The sequence below is a fragment of the Oryzias latipes genome, chromosome 12 (genome assembly GCF_053564925.1).
Source record: "Oryzias latipes strain Hd-rR chromosome 12, Olatipes_Hd-rR_3.1".
In the NCBI taxonomy this organism is placed as follows: domain Eukaryota; kingdom Metazoa; phylum Chordata; class Actinopteri; order Beloniformes; family Adrianichthyidae; genus Oryzias; species Oryzias latipes.
In genome coordinates, this window is record NC_136248.1 from 22,695,072 (window position 1) to 22,715,679 (window position 20,608).

General features: G+C 36.5%; 1 protein-coding gene across 14 annotated transcripts in view; it reads left to right on the forward strand.

Moving 5' to 3' along the window:
* Positions 1-2,929: 2,929 nt before the first annotated feature.
* The window catches only part of mapk10 (mitogen-activated protein kinase 10), a 36,045-nt gene continuing 18,366 nt past the window's right edge, over positions 2,930-20,608 (forward strand). For 6 of the 14 annotated variants that reach the window (XM_023960631.2, XM_023960632.2, XM_023960636.2 and 3 more), the window contains exons 1-3: positions 2,950-3,292; positions 16,950-17,021; positions 18,981-19,150. In XM_023960631.2, coding sequence (XP_023816399.1) covers positions 3,290-3,292; positions 16,950-17,021; positions 18,981-19,150 — 245 coding nt within the window. In that variant the 5' untranslated portion in view covers positions 2,950-3,289. Of the gene's footprint in view, positions 3,293-16,949; positions 17,048-18,980; positions 19,151-20,608 lie in introns of all 14 variants that reach the window. The other 8 variants (XM_023960634.2, XM_078956359.1, XM_078956360.1 and 5 more) reach the window with 4 other exon arrangements.

The following is a 20,608-nucleotide window of genomic DNA, read 5'->3' on the forward strand; positions in this document are numbered from 1 at the left end:
GGTAACGCACAACTTGGAGCAAAATGTACTGCGTGCACAAACGTCGCAGACAAGTTAATTTGATCGAGGGGTTGTAGGGAGCTTTAAAATACATTTGCGTATGTGGGACACCATTGATTTATAATTTCTGTAAACTTTGGAGAATTCTAAAAAGGTGTTAGTAGCAAATTAAAAACTAAAAGAAAACGGAAAAACAGAGAGTTATATATCGCATCCTACCCAAAACTCTTTTTTCTGTAATCTACAAGCATAGCATAAGAAACAAAAAATATCATCATATTTATTGTTAATATCCTCGTTACAAAGCATATTTTAAATTATCTTTCCCCCCTAAATCAGTCCTAAATTTTCCTATTTTTAATTTTCTTTATTCAATAAAGGTTTATGGAATTTTTTTTTAATACTTTTCATTTTTAAATATTTCAACAGATGGTTATTAGGCTGCATTGAAAACAGGCCCTCTTTTTGGAAGCTTGATTTAAATCTAAAAAGACGAATTTTCTTGTATTGGTGGGTTTCCCACACCATCAAACTGAGTCGTGTTTAAAGTCAGGAAGCAATTCACTGCTGAGTACTTCCTTCCTATACAACACCTCAAAGCGGACACATATATGGTAAATCTTGCGCCATCAAGTGGTGATTAGTGATATGCGCATGCTCTTTTCTTCCGCCCACAAAAACAGTAATTAAAAAAATACTTTGATCACCAAAAAAAAAAAAATCTGTTTTGGCAATATATATTTTGAAAATACATCTTGCAAAATGTAAAGTTAAATACTAAATTAAATAATTTAACCAATTGTGGGTAGATGTGTGGGTATTGGATCTTAACTCAGTCAAAAACTGTGACCAAACAAAGTTTTTTTTCCCCAACTCTCTTCTTATTTCCACCAAATCATTTTAATCATCTAATTTATCATATTTTATGAAAATGTCATTTTACTTTAGGAACGTTCGTCCCATATGTAATTGTCCAGGCTTCCTTTAGGGTTTTGTGTATTTTATGAATTACTGCTGAAGTCTCACCAACCTTTTCCTATGCCTGAGGCACAGAGTTCCCCATCAAGATGCAAAGTTTGGAAAATCAGTCATTCTTAACCCTTGTGCTGTCATAGGCACTCTAACATTGGGAGTTGGGTCATCTAGACCCACTAGACAGTGCACTTAACCTTTTTTCTTCAATGATATGTGAACCTCACTGGTGTCCATGGATTACATGCAATCTTTCCACTTTTATCCACCTTTGTCGGAATGTTCACCTTCACCTTTGTAGGAATAATGTCGATGCAAGGGGGGGGGGGGGGGGGGGTCATCTAAGATTGCACAAGGGTTAAAGAAAAACAAAGGGGGTCTGAGTAGATTAAGAATAGTTTATTTTCTTTCCCTGTTTGTCCTACAGAATTCAACCCCGAGTTCAATTTACGCCAGAATAAAAACAAACAAACAAACAGATAGGCTATATGGCAGTTACAAGAATAAAGGCAAAACCACTGAAAAAGTATTCATGAATTAAAGTAAAATACTAATTTTCCAAAAATACAATATCTAAAGTATGTCTTTACATTGTGATCTTCCGATACAGATTTAAACTCTTATTTGTAAAGCCATTGTATTGAAATACTGTCTATGAATTGAACACAGAAGAGCCTTAAATAGGTAAAACCAATAACACTACAAAAAGAGTTATTTTTTAAAGTATTTATTTTAGAGAACTATTTGCTCAGAACACAATACACCATCTGGCTCCAATTAACTGCCATGTAGGTAGGCTGGTTAAGTTCATGCAGGATTTTCATTTATCAACTTAATCAGGTGTGCTTTTCTCTTAATAAATCAAAAAATATCTGAATTGGTGGGTTCTATGCCGATTGGACGTTTCTACCTTTCTAGCAGAATTTTTTTGACACAAGACATTAAAATCTGCCTGATTAGTTCATTCCTACTGGACATTACTGGGCAGTTTTCTTTGTTGATTAACTTTTGAAATATAAACTTCTTTAATTTTTTTATTCATTTATTTATTTTACTTTTTTTGGTTTATTCTCTGCTGATCAATTCAACAACACAAAAAATTCCTTTGGACTAAACTATACCTCGTTTTTTTAAACTAAAACATATTAGTTTATTATTGACTCATAATTTGCCACATACAGACACTAGAATATAAAAATAGTCAGCAAATAACTAAATAAACTATCTCCAGTTGTAGTGTAAAAGTTTAAGGAAACATTTAAAAATAAAGGGTTGTAGTCAGTTAAAAATAAGGGCTGCACGGTGGAATAGTGGTTATCACTGTTGCATCTTAGCAGAGAAGCTCCAGTTTGAATCCTGGTCTGATTCCTTCGTTGTGGAGTTTGCATGTTTCCCCCCTGGACATGTGTGGTTTTTCTCCAGGCACTCCAGCTTCTAACGTTCAAAAACGTGTTTCAAAGGATGATTGGTGACTTTCAAATTTTCCCTTAGGGGTCATTGTGTATTGCCCGAGGATGGTAAACTGCCCGGGATGTATTCTGTTATTGCTCTGTGTGGTAGCTGGGACAGGGCTCCAGCTGCCCCATAACCCTGCACAGGACAAAGTGGTGTTTGTAGATCCTTCAATTGATAAGTTCAATTTGGTGCAATGGCATATAAATTACCAAATTTGTTAAAACTAGAGAGACCCTGTGAGACCACAAACTCCAAACAAACATTTACCACTACTTTAAAAGTGTTAACTGGAATTGGTACACCCTCCCCACACTTTTGAATGTGTCAGCTTCAATTAAACTGTTCCAGACCTGAGCGGCGTTATGACATCTTATCAGTGAGATGCTGACAGCCCCCCCCCCCTCCCATCCGGAGAGACAGCACCCATGTGATCCTGTCCTCTCACTCGATTTCTCCGGCCGGGCTTCTGACGTCAGACGGGGCCCGAGCGGTTGCTATGGCAACACATTTCCCTACCCCTCCCTCTCTGAGCTCTGGTAGGTCCACAATGGTACAGCCAGCATCTTGCAGCACAATGGTTGCAAGGTGGTGAGCTGGGGGAGAGAGTGATTCAGCATCAGCAGACCTCGGTTCCGTCCACCTTTGCTTCTTTACTTTCCCCATCGCCTATTTCTTACTTTCGTTCTCCTTTTTGTTTGTTATTGTTATTATTATTATTCCATAATTGAAAGCCGCGTCATCTGCACGAGCGTCTCCCACTGCGCCTTCTTCAGCACAGCAGCGATGGTCTTCGCAGCGTTTGTCGTCGGGATGTTTTGAAAAGGACTGACACCGGACTGGGATCGTCATCAGCTGGCACGGAATGGTAAGAGGCCGCCCGCGGTGGTTGATGCTTGGACCTGCGGCTGTCAGGAGGGTGGAGTGACGAATATTGATTGGACGGGGTTGTTAATGAAGTCCACTGGTGATGTCTCGGTGGTGGTGGTGGTTGGGGGGGGGGGGTACACGACACTTTTCCAAGGCCACACTGACTGCTTTTGTTTCGCAACAACTCATTTAATTTGTCCCAACCTAAAAAAAACCAACAAAAAAATCATCTGGAATCTGCATAGAAAAACATCCCTGAGCTCAAACATACACAAAGACTATCCTCGGTTTATGTAGGCTGATCCTCAAATAATTGATTTGATGTCTGTTTGTTGCAAGTTTTTTTTTTTTTTTTGTGGGAAATAGTGGAAGGATGTTCCACATATATAATTGGAACTACAAATAGATGAAGGATGCTTGGCAACAGCCTGTAGGCCTACATGCAGGGATGGCATGTGCCTCCTCCCTCTCAGAAGTCAGCTGCACCTTGTGCATTATGCAGAGGATCCCCACACAGCAGGATGGTGACCAGTTAGGATCTTTCAGTAGTTCTAAACTAGAATGAATGAACATCTTAGATTGATGATCTCTCTAGGTGAATGATGCTGGGTAAATGGGAGTGTTGAGAATGTTGTATAATGAAGAAGTTCAGGAGGTTTTCAATGATTGTTTGGGAAGAAAATAGTCTATAATCTGAATTAAAAGAACTAAAGCAAGCGGAGCCAGACCTTTTCTATTAACCAGCTTTGTTTTGGTCCTTTTTTCATCTTTAAATCACAGACGAGCCAGTTTTATTAAACTGGGATTTTATCTCACCACATGCCCACACTGTACAGGTATGAATGCAATATTTCACTTCATTTTGTTCTCTTAAAAATCAATTCTGCATTGTTCGGTGCAAGGTGAAAAGCCTGGTTGAATGGTGCCGTAACGTGAAGTGAGAGAAAGTTTAAAGGTGTCACAACAAAGTCTGCGATAGGGGAGAGCGTGGGGTTTTGCCGCTGTGACCTTGGGTGCTGAATAATTCAGGAGCAGGCTCCCATGCCTGTGAGAGCGCTGCAGGAAACACAGCATAGGAGTTAAACAAAGCTTCATCTGGGTCTTTCTGCAGTGGCAGTTACATCTCTTCCTTAAGAAACAGACTCATTTTCCTTATTCCTTGTCAACTGTGGGGAAAAGATATGTTTAAACAAACGTGATACATTTATAAAAAAGGATTATGACACAACAGCTTTCAGTGGAGTCTCTGCCTCTTCAGATAACAAACAGCAGTAATTTTTCAGGAGGTTGGGTGTTTATTTAATGGAGGGTCATCAATGAAAAACAGCCACCAGCAGGTTGATGGTCATGTTCCACTGTAGCGTGTTTTCATTTCACTTTGCAGTGATGATGATGCTAATCCTTTGTTTTGTAATGATATTAGGGTCTGGATTATGATCAGATAAAAGGGGGGAAAGCATTTTAATTTCTAATGAGACAGTTTTGCCCACCATGTAAAAAAAGTATTTTGCTGTAATCAAAGGTGGCATCATTTAATATCTCTTTGCTTTTGTGTGTGTGAAGAAGAAAAATCTTTCACATTAAAAGCACACAAAGGAGAGAAACATCAGACAGAGATCCCTTTTCTAGACGTTATTCCTGTTCAGGGTCACAGGGTCGCTGAAGCCTCAGCTACTTTTTATGTTTATACCTATTAATTTCTTAAAATTCCAATCAGATATTTGCTGAAGTCTTCTGTGCCTTTTTTCTTAAAGGTTAAATTATTATTACATTAACATAATAATTCACCACAAAATGTTCACTTGTTAACTATTATCTAAAATGAATTAAATATCAAGGCTGTGTGGGTAATGATTGATAAAGCTGGACAAGAATATATAAAAAATAGGCTTGTAATAAATAATGTAAAAGAAGTTTGAAAGTGGTGGGCATGTTTAATGTTGAATTATAACAACTTAATCCAAACTGAACTCAACCCTAAAACATATCAAAGATCGCAAAGACAAGAAAACAAACAAACAAACAAACAAACAAATAAATATTGAAAGAAAATTTCAGAAACCAATTAGTAAAGAAAAAGGAAGAAAAAAACCATTTCGGAAAACAAAAGTATTTTTCATAAAACAAAAGGAATTGTTAGAAAAATTAAACACAATAAGAAAGTGGAAGGGATAGGTGACGTTGGTGATTGCCAAATGCCAAATAATATTTGGCTGAAATGATGGACAATGTGATTTGCACTTCAGAGCCACCACGTTGTTTAAAAAAGCACGATTCCACTTTATTTCTGCTCATTTGGTGAAAACTTGTGAGAGGACTTTAGCAAATGTGACAGGACATGTAGGGAGGTTGACGATGCTGATTGGTCGACACAACTTGCAAGACCTTTCGGGCAGCCAGCTGTTTTTGGCACCTTTTAAGTGCACAACTTCCCATGCAGCAGCTTCTCCAGACACGGCATGTTTGATGGCTGTCACAGGACTTTTCTCAGTTCAAGTTCAGGACTAGAGCTCTGGCTTCACTTTAAAATTACACTTTGAGATGAAATCATATTTGTTTTAGGAAAGTATAATTTATTTGGTAAAAATTAGTTATAAAATATCTCTTTGTGTCAAAACAGAGACTCAAAATATCCAATTATAAGACAAAATAGTAATGCTAGATGACAGGTACCATCTCAGGGGCAACAAACAAATTGAAATAAATTACAAAAAACCCCAAAAACGTTCAATTTTTGCTGAAGATTAAAGATATCACTGTAATCAAAAACAACAAAAAGTTGCCATGTTTATTTACAAACCCTACAGAATCCGACTCACAGCCTCATGGGTCAATTTTAACAGACAAATACGCAGCTTTTATTTGCTTTACAGACAGGCGAGGGGAGGACTTAAAGCTGTGTTAGGTTTGGTCCCAATCTCCCAGCAGCACATCTGCAGAGAGTATTAAGGGGCACCAAAGGTCAGAAATTGCAGCTTTGCGGATGCCATCACAGGATTTCAAAGGGAGAATTAAATCCTGACAAATGACAATTCTAAATACCAAAACCACGAGGCGTTCTCTCAGCTTACTTAGCGATTTATTCTGTTAATAAACTCTATTAGATGGACAGGAAAAGAAGCAGGTTGTGTCCAAATTCCCTCACAACTCACTACTTACTGCACTTACGTAGCGCGTTTGTCTTTTTGTATGGCTGTCCAAATCTACAATTCCAAAATTCTTTACGTTTTCCAGAAGTCTGTGAAAAACCAGTGTGCATCGATGCTCACTAGATTGGCAAATATCAACCACAAGGCATTGCTTTAGAACACATTTTGTGAAAAAGTGTAGTTTAATATTTTTTTTAATAAACCGTCCAGGTTTTCATTGTCAGAACACAGTGGATTCACAAATAGTCTTCACGAAATGTTTACATTTTTTTAAAAAAGTTTTTACTTTGGGAAATTGGTGATGTCATATTTGCCATTATAAAAAACATAATAGTGAGCGTCCAAATTGCTTTTCTAATCTAGGGCACTGGATAGTTTTTTTTAGTTGTTAGGTTGTAGGGAGGGAATTTGGACATAGCAAGGTGCACCAAAAACATCTTGCACCAAACAATGGAGACATGTTGTTTTTTGGGGGCAACATTTATTACAAAGGATTTGTTTATGTGTCAAACAAAGAGATTTTGTGGTCTCTGTGAAACTGCTTTACAGGTAGCCCATGCTTTCTTCCCATGTCTTCTTTTAATCCTCTGAATATGCCTCTGCCTTCGTAGCAGAAGCTGTAAATCAGATCAATGTACTCAGCACCTGCAAGAGCTCTGCATGTTGTTACAGTGCAGCTTATCCCCAAACTGCTGTGCAAGCAGGTTCTTCAGCTAACTTGTCCATAGAGTGCTTAAAATGAATAAAAGAGACATGAGGGAGACAACAGACGAAAGTAAAAAAAAAAAAGAAAGCTCTGAAGAAGGTTGTGGAGTCTTTCCACTTCAGAAGGTACAAATCAATGAGATCTGCTGAACATTCAGTCTTGTGGATGAGCTTGCGTGTCATGTTTTCCCCCTGTCTGGCCCTGAAGCTTGAAGCGCTCCCCTTCCCCTCCCCTGATCCCAAATGGGAGGCTGTGCTGCGCTTGGCTCAGGCTGCACAGTAACAGCAGGGCAAAGCTGCATACTGCAGGAGTGAGGCTGAGGCTGCTGAACCAAGCACTCACAATGGAGCGTTGAGGGAGGGGGAGGGGAAGCGGTTGCAGCAGGCTGGAAGTCTGGGAGCTGGAATGGTGGGAGCAAGGGAGGGACAAAAGAGAGACAGGGAACGGAGGCTGTCGACCAACATTGAGGATGGAGCGAAAGACTGGATGGATGTACCCTGCACTGGGCGACATTCACAGAGATTTGCTTTCAGGAAAGGAAAGATGGATAGAGAAAAGGAAAAAAAACAGTGGAGCCTGAGGATGTTTGTGCTGGGACGCTGTGCTTTATCACTAACAAAAGTCGATCAACTTGTTCAATCCTGTGTGCTCGCCCTAGGAAAGGATTATAGGGATAATTATTTAAAAAAAAACAAGTCTGAGTGAGCCTGCAAGCACCAGTTTCACCACATTACATGACGGGTGTAACAATTCATTTGAACAATTACATTTATATCATAATTTGTGGCTGACAATACAATTCATAGTTGACATTGATTCCATTTGAACAATCCAATTAGATCTTCAGCCAGAAATTCCACCAGTGTGACTCAGGGATAAAAACCTGGATACTAAACAGTACAGACAAAGTTTTCCAGATTCCTTGTATTTCTTGCAAGATAATCAAGTGTAAATTAAATATGTGGACAAACAAGTAAACAAGTTCAGCCCACTGTTGTTTTTCCACATCAAAATAACACAAATGGAACATATTTAGAACATTCTACCACACTGCATGGTCACGTGTCTTTGCAAAATACAGTCCAATGTGTTGATAAATTCATTCCTTCACATATCAATAACAGGCGTTATACACATTGCTCATGTTTACACAATATGGACAATTTGACTATGAATCATGCATTCATTTAACTGTGAACAGTTTATCACCTTGAAAATCTGTAAAACATGGAAACTGCGTGATTCATTTCTCTAGAATGACATCCATATCGCCTCTCTTAGCAGGTGTTTTGTTATGGGAAAAAAGTAAGTAGAATACATTTATTCTAATAATGTGGAAACCATTTAAATGTTATATTTTTCACTCAGTAGAAACGCACAACACAATTTTAGATTCCAAATCCTGCGTTTAATCAATACTTAATGTGAATTGGCATTCTTTTCGCTGTGGTTAAACACAGTGACTATACATTTCAGGGTAAGATTGAGAGTTTTCCAAAAACAAAACACACTATTTAAGGGTTTTCTGTCTTCTCTAAAACGTGTCCCATTTTTTTCCTGTAGTACTTCATGAAATACAAAGGCTTCATTTCGAAGCAACCTTTGTCTCTCTTAAAAAATGATGTCATATTTTGTTTTCATTTTTTTCTTTGGTTTGAATTGTTGCAGAAAAACTTTTATTAAAACCCACTTGTGTCACTTAACTGCAATTCTCCAATATTATTAAAGTGGAATATTGAAGCCCAATGTAGATAATGCAGTATACTTTATTTAGTTTTAAAAATTCTAACACTGTTTATGGTAATTGGAGTTTGGAAAGAATTATTAGCAATGTTTGATCACATAATTCCTTCTTTTCTTTCACCAGAAAACAATTTTAACTCCCAATCATAATTTAAAAGTAAAGGGTAGTAACTTTACCCTTTAAACTATGGTAGAATATATAATGTAAGGCTAATAGAAATGTATAAATAGTTTCAGCAATCCAACGTGGCAGTCATGGTGATAATGGTGAATTAAATATCATGGTTTGGGTTTAGCAGCTCCAACTAGATTGCAAACCACAGTCAGTTCTGTTTAATAAGCCATAAATATTATTATGATGAAATACAAAGAGGAATCAGTGTTAAAATAAAGGGGTTTACTCAAATTCACCACTTCCAGTGCTTTGTAAAGGAAAAAAACAACAACAAAACTAAGAAAAAAGGGGTTTGCTTAAACTTATATCCAGATCATTTCAATAATGTAAATGATTTCTATCATTTTTTCATGTTAATAAAAATGCCCGTGACCCTGAAAGGGAAACAGTGGGTTAAAGATGGATGGATGGATGGAATACTCTTCTGTAATTGAACATCCATTTGGGCAACTGTGAGAGGAAGAACTCCCTCTCATAGGAAAAGACTTCTTGCAGTTTGGATCTAGAAAAGACAAAAAAGAGAAATACACTCATGAGCACACGTTGTGTGTTTTGTTTTCAAAGAAAACAGGAATTACTTAAATTTGAACTTGTTGCATAAAATTCCAACTTGCAATAAACACAATCACAATGGAAAACATTTTAATGAAAAATGAGAGTGCGGTGTTCTGAAGTAGCTAAAAGACAACATATTTTAGCTTTTAGCTCAACTGACCTGTATTTATAAATAAGAGCAAACTGGGCATGGGACCCTGAATGTCCACAGGCTTGCTAAAACATTTGGATATGCACAGAATACTATAAAATACTATTTCAGTAAAGTAAACACAGGTAAAAATGTAAACACCATGCACAAAAACAATTTGCATAGTATTTCTGGATCAGATCACTTATTTTTAATATAAAACAGCATAATGTTGCACTTTCTTCAAATGTTCCATTACTAAAAATCTATCCTGCAATAGAAAAACCAGTGAATCCTCATTTAAAAACTGGAGCTTCTGCCTGTGATCCATTGTGCAAACATCACTTGCAAGTAAATAGCCTGTGAAATCAATTGTCATCCATACACAATTTTCTCCTCTTTATTTGTGATATTAGAACACCAGTCACTGGGCTGTAAGTTTGTGGAATATTTAGTTTGAAACTAAATAATACATTTAAGCCAAAGTCCTAAATCTAGCTAGCTTGAGTGCTCAGGGGCCCCTGGGGGTCCTTTCTTGCAATTCAATCTAATTTGGTCAATCAGCAAATCTTTATTGACAATAGTAGTGATTCAAAGGTCTAATAACATAGACTCTTGTTAAATTAAGATGGATTAAGATGAAGTGGCTGGAAGCAGAAAGCTGGAAAAAATAATTAAAGGTGGAAAATGGTTTATAAAACACTGAGTTATCCTACAAAAGCAGTCAATTTCAAAAACCCATATGAAACTTCTTGTGACAAGTGAGAAGAAATATGAAGTAAATACAGTTTTAACGTAGAAGTATTATTGGAATAGAATAAACCAGAGTGGTCACTGCCTTAGGAATTGCTTTGCCTGCGGAGGGGCCTGTATTAGAACACACCTAAACAACCAGTTCAAACCACTGTAAAAAAAAACACGGGACATGAGCTCCACTTTGTGGCAGCTTTTATTTTAATCTATGAAATGCCACAGTGCACGGTGGTGTAATGGTTAGCACTGATGCCTTACTGTGAGTACACCGTGGTTCAAAATGTGCGTTTTCAAGCTTCAGCATTCAAAACTCTTCACGCATAGCTACGCAAGTCTCGTTTTCGGGATGTACGTAGAAAATGCGTGGCCATTGAGCACACGTTGAAAGTTAAACCAGGTCAAAGTTTGACTAATCAACGACTCTTAATTTGGTAGTGACTCATGGACAGCACCCTTTTCAATTCAAGAAGTATCAATTAATGAAAATTGATCACAGAAAAGAATTTAATAATTAGGGTTTGTGCCCTGCTGGATTTAAACGACGCCAAGGCTTTCATACATTGGAACAGAGCAGTGAAAGAAAAACCTGGGAGTAGGATTTGCGAGATTTTCACAGCTTCGACATTTTGGACCAAGACTCTTCTAACTGTAGGTGGCGGACACGCGCTAGTAAACAGTAGAAAAAGAAGAAGAAGCCCCTCCCTGCTTGTCAAGTGTGAACTCCATGGGCTAAACACGCATTCAGAAATGTGCGTCATATTCTTAGTGTGAACATAGCATAATAGTCCAAAAGCAAAGCTTTACAGATTGGTGATCTAAATTGTCCCATAGATAACCATTTCTGTATAACCCTGGTGTTTTGCCCAAGTTGTTCCACCTCTTCAGCTGGGTTGGCTACAGCATCCGTGTGATCTTCTACAGGAATAAAAAATGTATGACTTATCTTTATAACCATTTAAAATAGATTTATTTGTATGACTCCAGACGTGATTGAACGTTTCATCCAGATATTCACATTTCTGATCATCACATGGTGGACTGAGCTTGACGGCTCCTTGTTCACTTGGGTTCTCTGACTCAGCATGAAATTATTTTGACACGGACTCTGAGTTGTCTTCTTCAGAGAGGGCATTACAGATCAGCAGTCACTTCCACAAAGAGGACATCTCAGTACAGCAAATATTCTTTCAGCTGCCTCACACTAGACCTTTTATCCAAAAAATAATCCTCTCAATTTTCTAAATTCTGATGAAACACTGAACAGTGCTGTGAAGTCAGCGCTGAAAGCTTTACACAGGAAAACTTAAGGATTTTGCAGAAAACTTTCTATCATATTTGAGAAAAAAAGCGAGATTTAAAGCATGATTATTTAAACCAATTACTCCAAATAGTTTCTAGCTTCATATTCATTGTTTACTCTAAATTGTCCATAGGTGTGAATGGAAATGTGTATGGGTGTGTGATTGTGCCCCTGCATCAGCCCCGTGACTCCGAAAGGGACTAAAACAGGGTTTAGAAGATGAATAAAGAGTTTCTATATGTATTTTAGAGCTACAGTCTTTTAAAGACTTCCATCACAATCAAAAATGCATTTTGCTCTACAAAATGTTGTGTTCTTGGACTAGCAATTTTGATAATATCATTAAAAATAATACTGGAATCTCTTGAAAAAGTGAATGCAGTTTTGGTTTTTCAAAAAGCTCCTTTTGGGTTGCTATGGCATTGATCAGAAGCTAAGCCTATTTTTTTGCCTGATAATCTGTTAGGAGAATATGGCTCCACGTTTCTAATGGTCTTTCTCTTCTGCCAGCTTACTCCCACCATCAGTATCTCTCAGTCTGGCATTTAAATACGTTTTTTTTCAGATCTCAGAAAACCACAGCCAGAAAATAGTTAGCGTTTTTTTTCCATGAATTTCTGTTACTTCTAGCAAGTCGTTGACAGTTTGTAATCAGAACTAAAGATCCAACTGATGGGAAAACACCTTAAAATAGAGAGATTTTTTTAAGTAATAAACCTTTTTAAGTAATGGCTTATAAGAACTAAAATTTAAAAAGATTAAATATATCTTTTGAATTTTCTAGCAGTGTTTTTATTGACACAAGTTCTTATCTTTTGTCACGTTGTATGTGATTATTTGCCAAAAGAAATCCAATTAAAGGTACTAGAAGGACATATTTGACATGAAGACATTGTGCACTCATGCTTAAAACATCCTTCACTGTTTTAGAATCATTTGAGGCTAACAATATGAAGATAAGCATCTTTCTTTATTCACCCCCTCAATCAGTAATGAGTACAACAAAGCAGAACTGGAGTTTTTTTTTCCATAACCCATTGTGGTCATGACTGAAATCCATGTAAGACTCAGCGGCATTTCCTAAAATACTCATGCATCATCCTGAATGCATCTCTTTGCAGTCAGGAGCAGGAAAAGATTAAGGTTATTTGTTTTTTTTTCTTTAGTATTTAATCCTTCTGATATTTATATTCTTATTAATTTAAGTTTAAAGTAATAATTCATTTCAACTCAAGTATTTATTTCAAAGTTTATGTAGCTTGCATGCTTTTGGCTGAAGATTGCATTTTGTTTTTAGCATTTAACCCACCAAATTCAGAACAAATCTTTTTTCAGTTTTTGCAAATTTACTGTAACATTTAAAGATTATCATTGGTGCAACTATTGATTCTCTATACTTAAATATGTATCTGTCCCATTTTGTTTCTTTGCCACGTTTTTCTTTAGAATTTTGTCTCCCATTTGGTTTTCACATGGTTTGTGTTCATGCTCTTCACCCAGCATGGAAAAATAGACCATGTAAAGGGTCAGGAAATAAGGCGAACTAGAAATCTCCAGCCTCTATGTCCCACATCTCTTTTTTTTAAAGCTGCTCTGCTCCATTTCCATTTAAAACACACATCAAAGCTTCAACTGTGAAAATCTGCTGCAGCTAAAAGTTTAAGATTTTCTGTGGAGAATAGGACATTTTCCTGTTTAGATTAGATTTTATTTATCCCACAATGGGGTAATTCAAATGTCTGTTTTCTTAGACCGTTCTATTGGTTTTATTTCCTAGAATGTTTTTTTTCTCTTTTTTCTCCTATTTTAAACCACCACTAACAAAAGGCAGCATTATAGCCACATGGTCATGGTGCCACTAAATGCTTTGCCTTTGGATGTTCTGACTGCTATTCCAGACACGGCTGTTAGCATAAGAAGACTCGTTACCTGGAATAACTGCTGAAGTGTCCCAGACCTTCACTGTATCTAACTCCTGCTGATAAAGGGGAAGTCATTCAGAACACGTCCTCCTCTTTTTTAATTTTTTTTTTTTATCTTTTAACAGAAAGGCTTAAGAAAATTGGAAATGAAGCATGCTTGTGAAATCATGCTGTGTAGTCAGTGTCTCGATTATTAGGTCCACTCAAGGGTGAGCGGGGTTAATTTTTTGGTTAATCTTGAAACCTAAGTGTGGATTTTTGCAAAAGAAAGTTTATTCAAAGGAAGCTACGTAAGCTGAAAAAATTGAGTCAATTTTAAAACAGTCTGTCTATAACCATGATTTTGAAATTGCTTTTGGATACTTTAAGCTGGTGGAGATAGTTTTTCATTAGAAACTAATTTATTGATTTATTTAAAACTTACTGTTAAAATATAAAAAGTAGCAGGGATTGTGACAAATGCTGTTTTATTTCTTTCTAAAGAATTTCAATATAGATAAAGAATAGGTAACCTTTTTGGTGTGTTTTCACAAACTGCTTAAACAGTTCTTGGAGTGTAAAATGAGAATAAAAGGGGATTTTACACCAGGTGGGCTGGTTTGCATCAAGGTTTTGCTTCTTCTGATAATTCATATCCGACATACTTCATTTGGCAGATGTGACACCTCAACTTTGGAGAAAACAAGCAGATCGACCTAAAAATGAGGGTCTGGGCTTAGCTATTCTAATAATTCACCAAACTTTTAGGGATACCAAAGACACTTTAAAAATGTGAAGAAAGTCACATATTGCAAGACAAAAAAAGTGGTTAACAAAAACACTCAGATATAAATACTGCTTTTGATCTTTTAAACATGTTAGTGTGGCATTTTTCTGAAGGAGAGTATTTATAAAGATAATTAAGCTCAAAATTGCATTGAGTTTTTTTTATTTAAACCGAGACTCAGGAACAGACAATAAATGCTGTTTAAAAGGAGCTTATTAGTGATGTATAAAATATGTGAGGTGAACCACAAACACTGCTCCATTCTGATGCATCCACTTGCAGACATATACATCCACGTACGTCTTTGTTTTCTTCATCCAAGCTTAAAACTGTACGGCTGGAAAGCTCCACTGTTGCACGCCATTTTTGTTGCATCAGTAATGTTACGTCGGGGGGGTCAGAGGCTGTAAACTAGCAGGAGAGAATGTAAACAGATGGGTTATATAGGAAGTGGAGACAGGCTTACTCCAAGCCCCACCCACAACTCACACCTAAATCTCTGATGAACTAATAAAAACAAAGATCATATTTAAAAGACCTCTGGGAATGCTTTTAAAGTGAAAATTAATATCCAGCAACACTGTAAATGCACATCAGTGTGCATTTTGAATAGAAACCAAACAATCTAGCGCTCATCTGGGAAAACAAGAATTACCATTATGTTATGTTGTTTGTAATTTTGTTGAAGAAGTAGAAGCATTTATCGTGAGACATATATCATTGTTAGAGAACTAACAAAACAACCCATTTTTCTATTTCAACGCACCCCAAAGACAAGCAGCTGTTGTAAATTCTCGATCTGGTTTGTTTGCTCTTGAGAGTGTTACGTGAAAGCAGATTAAAATAATTAGGCTGTCATTTTTTTTTTTTTTGCATTTTTTTTCCAATCAAACTAAATCCACAGGACTACTTTTGTAAACCCACAGGCATTAAATAGATGAAGGATGTGCACCAAAAATCATTAGAGATCTGTCAGAATTCACTCATGACACAAGTTTATATCTAAAAATGCTAAATGACACCTCAGAGACATTCTAAGGGAAGTTATGGCAGGATCTTGGTTCATTAAAAATGCGATGTCCTCCTTAAATGTCTTTTTGAAGGCTGCATCAGTTAAGACCTAGCATTGGTCGCTGAAAAAATATATACCACTCTTTAAATTACTGCAACACAAACAAATCTTAATCTTGGCAGAAATCCAAAGTCAAACAAAAAAAACAACAAAAATGAATGTATATATATATTATAATACTTTTAACTCCAATTTTTACTTTGCAAGTGAGAAAAATAATGTTTGTATTCCAGCAACCTTTTTCCCGACCCTTTCCATTCTAATTACCTTAAGGATTGAGGCCAAGAAACTAAACATTTCCTGTTTCAAGTTGAATTAAATCCTGATTTCTGATGGGAAGGCACAATAGTCAAGCTCAGTATTTAAAACTTTCAGTCAGGCAAGTGTAAATACGTAAGTACAAATAAAAACAGTAGAAAACGCTCTGATTGTGACAAGAAGCAAAAGTTGTAATTCGGAATCTCGGGTTTACTGTGGCTGTTCATTAAATGGCCAAATCCTGAAACAATTGTTTACTGTAATCATTTGTGAATGTTGTCTCACCAGCTCAGCTGTGCAGAAAGAAATCAATTGACATTTTTTAAGAGAAGCATCGATTTTACCTTCTTATTTTTTTTTTTTGAAGTCTTGAATTGTTAAAACTGAAATGTGCCAAGAGCAAGTATCAGGAATAAACATACTGATGGTTCACATATTGAATAAAAAGTTGATTGATTATTTTGTTGTGCTACATGGGACCTATTTTTTTATGAAAAAAAAAAAAAAGATCTAAAAGATTTGGGTGTTTGATCTTTGCCTGAAATGTACCGAGTGGACGTCTCCTGCTTTTACAGATTGATTCATACAGACCATTGTGAATGCAATTCAACTAAACGACATACAATAAAAGGAATTTTGAGAGCTGCGACAATCAGAAACTATAAATGTGTCAACATTTATTGTCGTGTTGTTTTTCTTCAAAGGCAAAAGATTTTCCTGTCAATTTGAAAAGCCAAGACAGCAATCACTGTCGTCCATTACGGAAGAATTGATGGGCTGATGAGTTTGTATTTGTAGAGGAGTAGGTGGCAGTTACTCCGCTGGTTCTTTTATTTTATTGACTGATTGGAGCAGAGAAAAGAGAGAGCAGCTCTGAATTAACTGGGAGGATGCAGTACCACTCCCGCTTTAAGTGACTGCAGGAATAAACCTCAGTTTCTCAGGCAGACCGTAATAAATCACACCGCTCTTTGCATGCTGATCCAAATCAAGATGAATACCATTATTTTCTTTTTAATCCAGAGGCTCTTCTTGATAGAAGTCTTTTAAAAAACAATTTAAACCTCAGACATTTTCGCCAATAATGCCCGTCTGCTTGTCCTTTCCTCTTCTTTGTGTCTTCCAGGTATTTATGAGCAGACATTTCTTATATAACTGCAGCCAACCAGTCCTGGATGTAAAGATAGCCTTTTGTCAGGTGTGTGTTCCTTACAGGTAAAAAAGGTACAGTACTCATTCACTTCCATTTGCCCTGTTATGCAATGTATGTGCAAGGTTTGTGTTTTTGTTTTACAAAGTGAGATCCACTAAACTCGTTTGTCCTCACAAGCATTATAATCTGTTAATTATCAATACATATTCAATCCAATTAAATGGTTGGGAAATTATCATATGGGAATGTTTTTAAAACAATGTGCTAATTATACTTATCTTTTATTTTCATCTGGAGATTAATTAGACCGAAACTTAACCTCTGACATTTTAGATGCTCATTCAAATCATCTATTCTCTGCAGCATAGATGTGATATGCTTGTGAGGACAGCTACAAGCTAATACGACAGGCCAGTCTACCACAGTTATTGAAACATTTTGCATGAAATGTTGGCATCATATATGCATGTGCATCTGAGCATATGATATCCACTATATGTTCCATGGGTTTCATAATACTGTTTGAGGCAGGGACACATCAATGGCTTGAATAACCTATTATGTCTTTAAAGTGAATTTTCAAAATAAATGTGCCATTGTTTATTGCTGTTGTGCACAGTAAATGCATATTACATTAACATGACCTCAGGTTTAACTTGAATTTGGGAATTATCCCTTTTTTTATGACTTGGATGTGGAATTGAACTCACAACCTTCCAGTCTCATAGTGGACACTCTACCACAAGGTCACTAGGCCTTTTATCTTATAATTTTTCTTGTGCTAGCATATGCATAAAAACTCTACCAACTGTTAAACAAGCATCTTTTTATAGGCACCTGTAGCTTGAAAGGGCTTCAATGTAACTTCTGTTTTTGCATTATATTAATTAAAATGTAATATGTGCAATAAGAATTACTAATAACTTTCATTCAAATTTCTGTTAATAGGAACATTGTACTAGGAAATTTTGCTATTTGTTGAAGTAATGTATTAAAATACTATACATTCCCATGACAAAGTGCAAAATCTTTTGCGAAATATGGGAAAAGCATGGTTATTAACGCATCGATTTAGTTTGAATAAATGAATAATTTATCAAATATGAGGTAAGGTTCCACCTTATCCAGGACCAACAACATCAGATGCATGATGGAAACAATAAATCAGTGGATTACTGTGGCAGCTGCTGGTGTGAATGTGTACAGTCAGAGAAAGAAAATAGCACCTCCTCTTTGCATGTGTCAGTGCATGTGTCAGATGTTCTTCAGTGAAAAGCACTAATGGTTTCAAAGTTATAATGCTCGGATAAAAGTAGTCAGTTGCTACGTAACAAGGATCATCTACCAACAACTTTAAACTGAAAAGAAACTCAAACGTCCTCTGTCTTGAATTAAATCTCAGATGCCGTTTTTTTCTTTGGTACAGATTAACAATAAAATATTAATTATTTTCCCCAGAAGATTTTGATTAAACTTGTAAAGCACACAAATTGTATCTCTATAATTTAAGGTCTGATGACTTTGCACCAAATCACACACTGCTTGAGGAAAACGATTCACGCTAAAAATCAAAATGAAAGAAAAGCTTTCAGCAAAATAACAATCCACTTGAGATAGCAAGTCATACAGGCTTGTGAAGAAAAGAGTCAGATTTTAGCTCCACGGGCATGAGGTAAGGTGATATAAGTCAGTCGAGCACATTCAGGAAAATCTTAAAATGTCTTACAGCTAAAGGACTGCAAGAGTAAAAGAAAGTGCTTCTAAAACAGCAGGAGGCCATTTCTGTCCATGGCAGTAATATAAACTGCTGATGCAAGACATTTATTTAGGTTTTATTATTATGTGTTTCTATACAAAGGTTAATTCTTTGTGACTATACAACCTCCTGAGTGTTTATTGTCAACTTCAGAGTGACTGTTTTCTTGTTGCTTAAAAGGTAAGTGAGTTTATTAATCATCTCCAGCATCACTAACAAGTCCCCACTGTCATTTCTGGCTCATGCAGGGTTTTGGAAAACAAGTGGATGTGTCATATATTGCCAAACATTACAACATGAGCAAAAGCAAAGTGGACAACCAGTTCTACAGCGTGGAAGTGGGAGACTCCACCTTCACCGTTTTAAAACGCTACCAGAATTTAAAACCCATTGGCTCTGGAGCTCAGGGAATTGTCTGGTAGGTTCTCAGCTGCTCAGCTCTTTTATGCCCTGTTTTATTATACATCCCACTGTTTGATAGCTGTTGCTTTTAGATTTCATTTAGTGTGCTGCTGTCCCGTTTGTCTGTATTTGATTACATTTACATTTTTGTTTAAAAAGAAGAACATGAGCTGTTTTATCAAGTGTGGTATAATCAACTTATGAATTCTAACATTAAAAAAAGAAACAGGTGTTTTATTTATTTATCTGTAAAATTTTGTTTTTAAAGTTGAAAAATTTGCCATTAAAAAAGACAACACAAGATAAACTTTTGCTTTATGCTGTGAGATTTTCAATTAAATCTAATTATGGGCAGATGATTTTATGGGGTTCAAAGGTAAGATCTGTAAAAAGAGATGAATTGTTTAAATTCAACATTCAACATTTCTGAACCTGAATAACTCCCAACCATTACAAGCTACTGGATTCACTCATACAGTGGACATTTGGGGCTTAATGATACCAAATGTAAGGGATAGGGCTTCTGGGAATTGTTTTTTTTTTTTTTTTTTTTTTTAATTGACAGGACTTTTTTTTGTGGAGGAATATAACAGTTTTGCCTACACTTTTGTGCAAAACAGCTCTGTCTTTTCTTGTAATAGAAGAAATGTGTAAATAATGGAAATACTGCATTCACTTAAAATGAGTGCAGAAAAGTTGATAGAAAGTTAACAATTAATTTCTGTAAAAGAAAAACATCAACATTGTTGCATGGTTTGCTCGTACATTGTTGCATGGTTTGCTCGTGCTGTCCTAGTGAACTGACAACATAACTGCTATTTAGAATAGGGATGAGTTGGTTATCAGGGTCTAACAGGATGGATCCTTAATCCGGGTCACGTTGAGACATTGCATTAATTGTAAATCTCCTACTCTCTTCAAAAGTAGTGGAGCGCCTTCTCAGAATTTCACTTAAAAAGAATGTTTCTTATGGCTGCTATTGAACAATTAAACAGATCAATAAGTCATATTCATGTGAGTGCTGTGCTGACATGCAGCCCCTCTCAGAAACCCCATTTTAGGTGGCCCAGATGACACAGTGCTATGTCTAAACTGTGAAGAGCTCTCAACGCCCCCATCCTCCATTTTCCCTCTTTTCTTGACCTTTCTTTGCTGCTGATGCTCACAGTTTTGCTCCACAGCCACACCAAGCAGGGCCAAATAAGCTTGGTCACTCTGGGGGAGCAGATGCTGGGATTGTGCCCGTTTTGAGGATTGTGTTGGATGAGTGGTGAAGGGAGGACATTTTTTTGAATTTTGAGTTTTATCCTGCTTGGCTGTGACCACAACTGCCATGTGGTGTCATATGATGAACCTATTACTTAATCATACAGACTAATGTCCGTATAATGTTGGAGATTGAGCAGTGTCCCTGTAGGAGATCACAAAAGCATCAAAACATGCTGTGACTTGTAAATTTATGTAAGTTCAAACA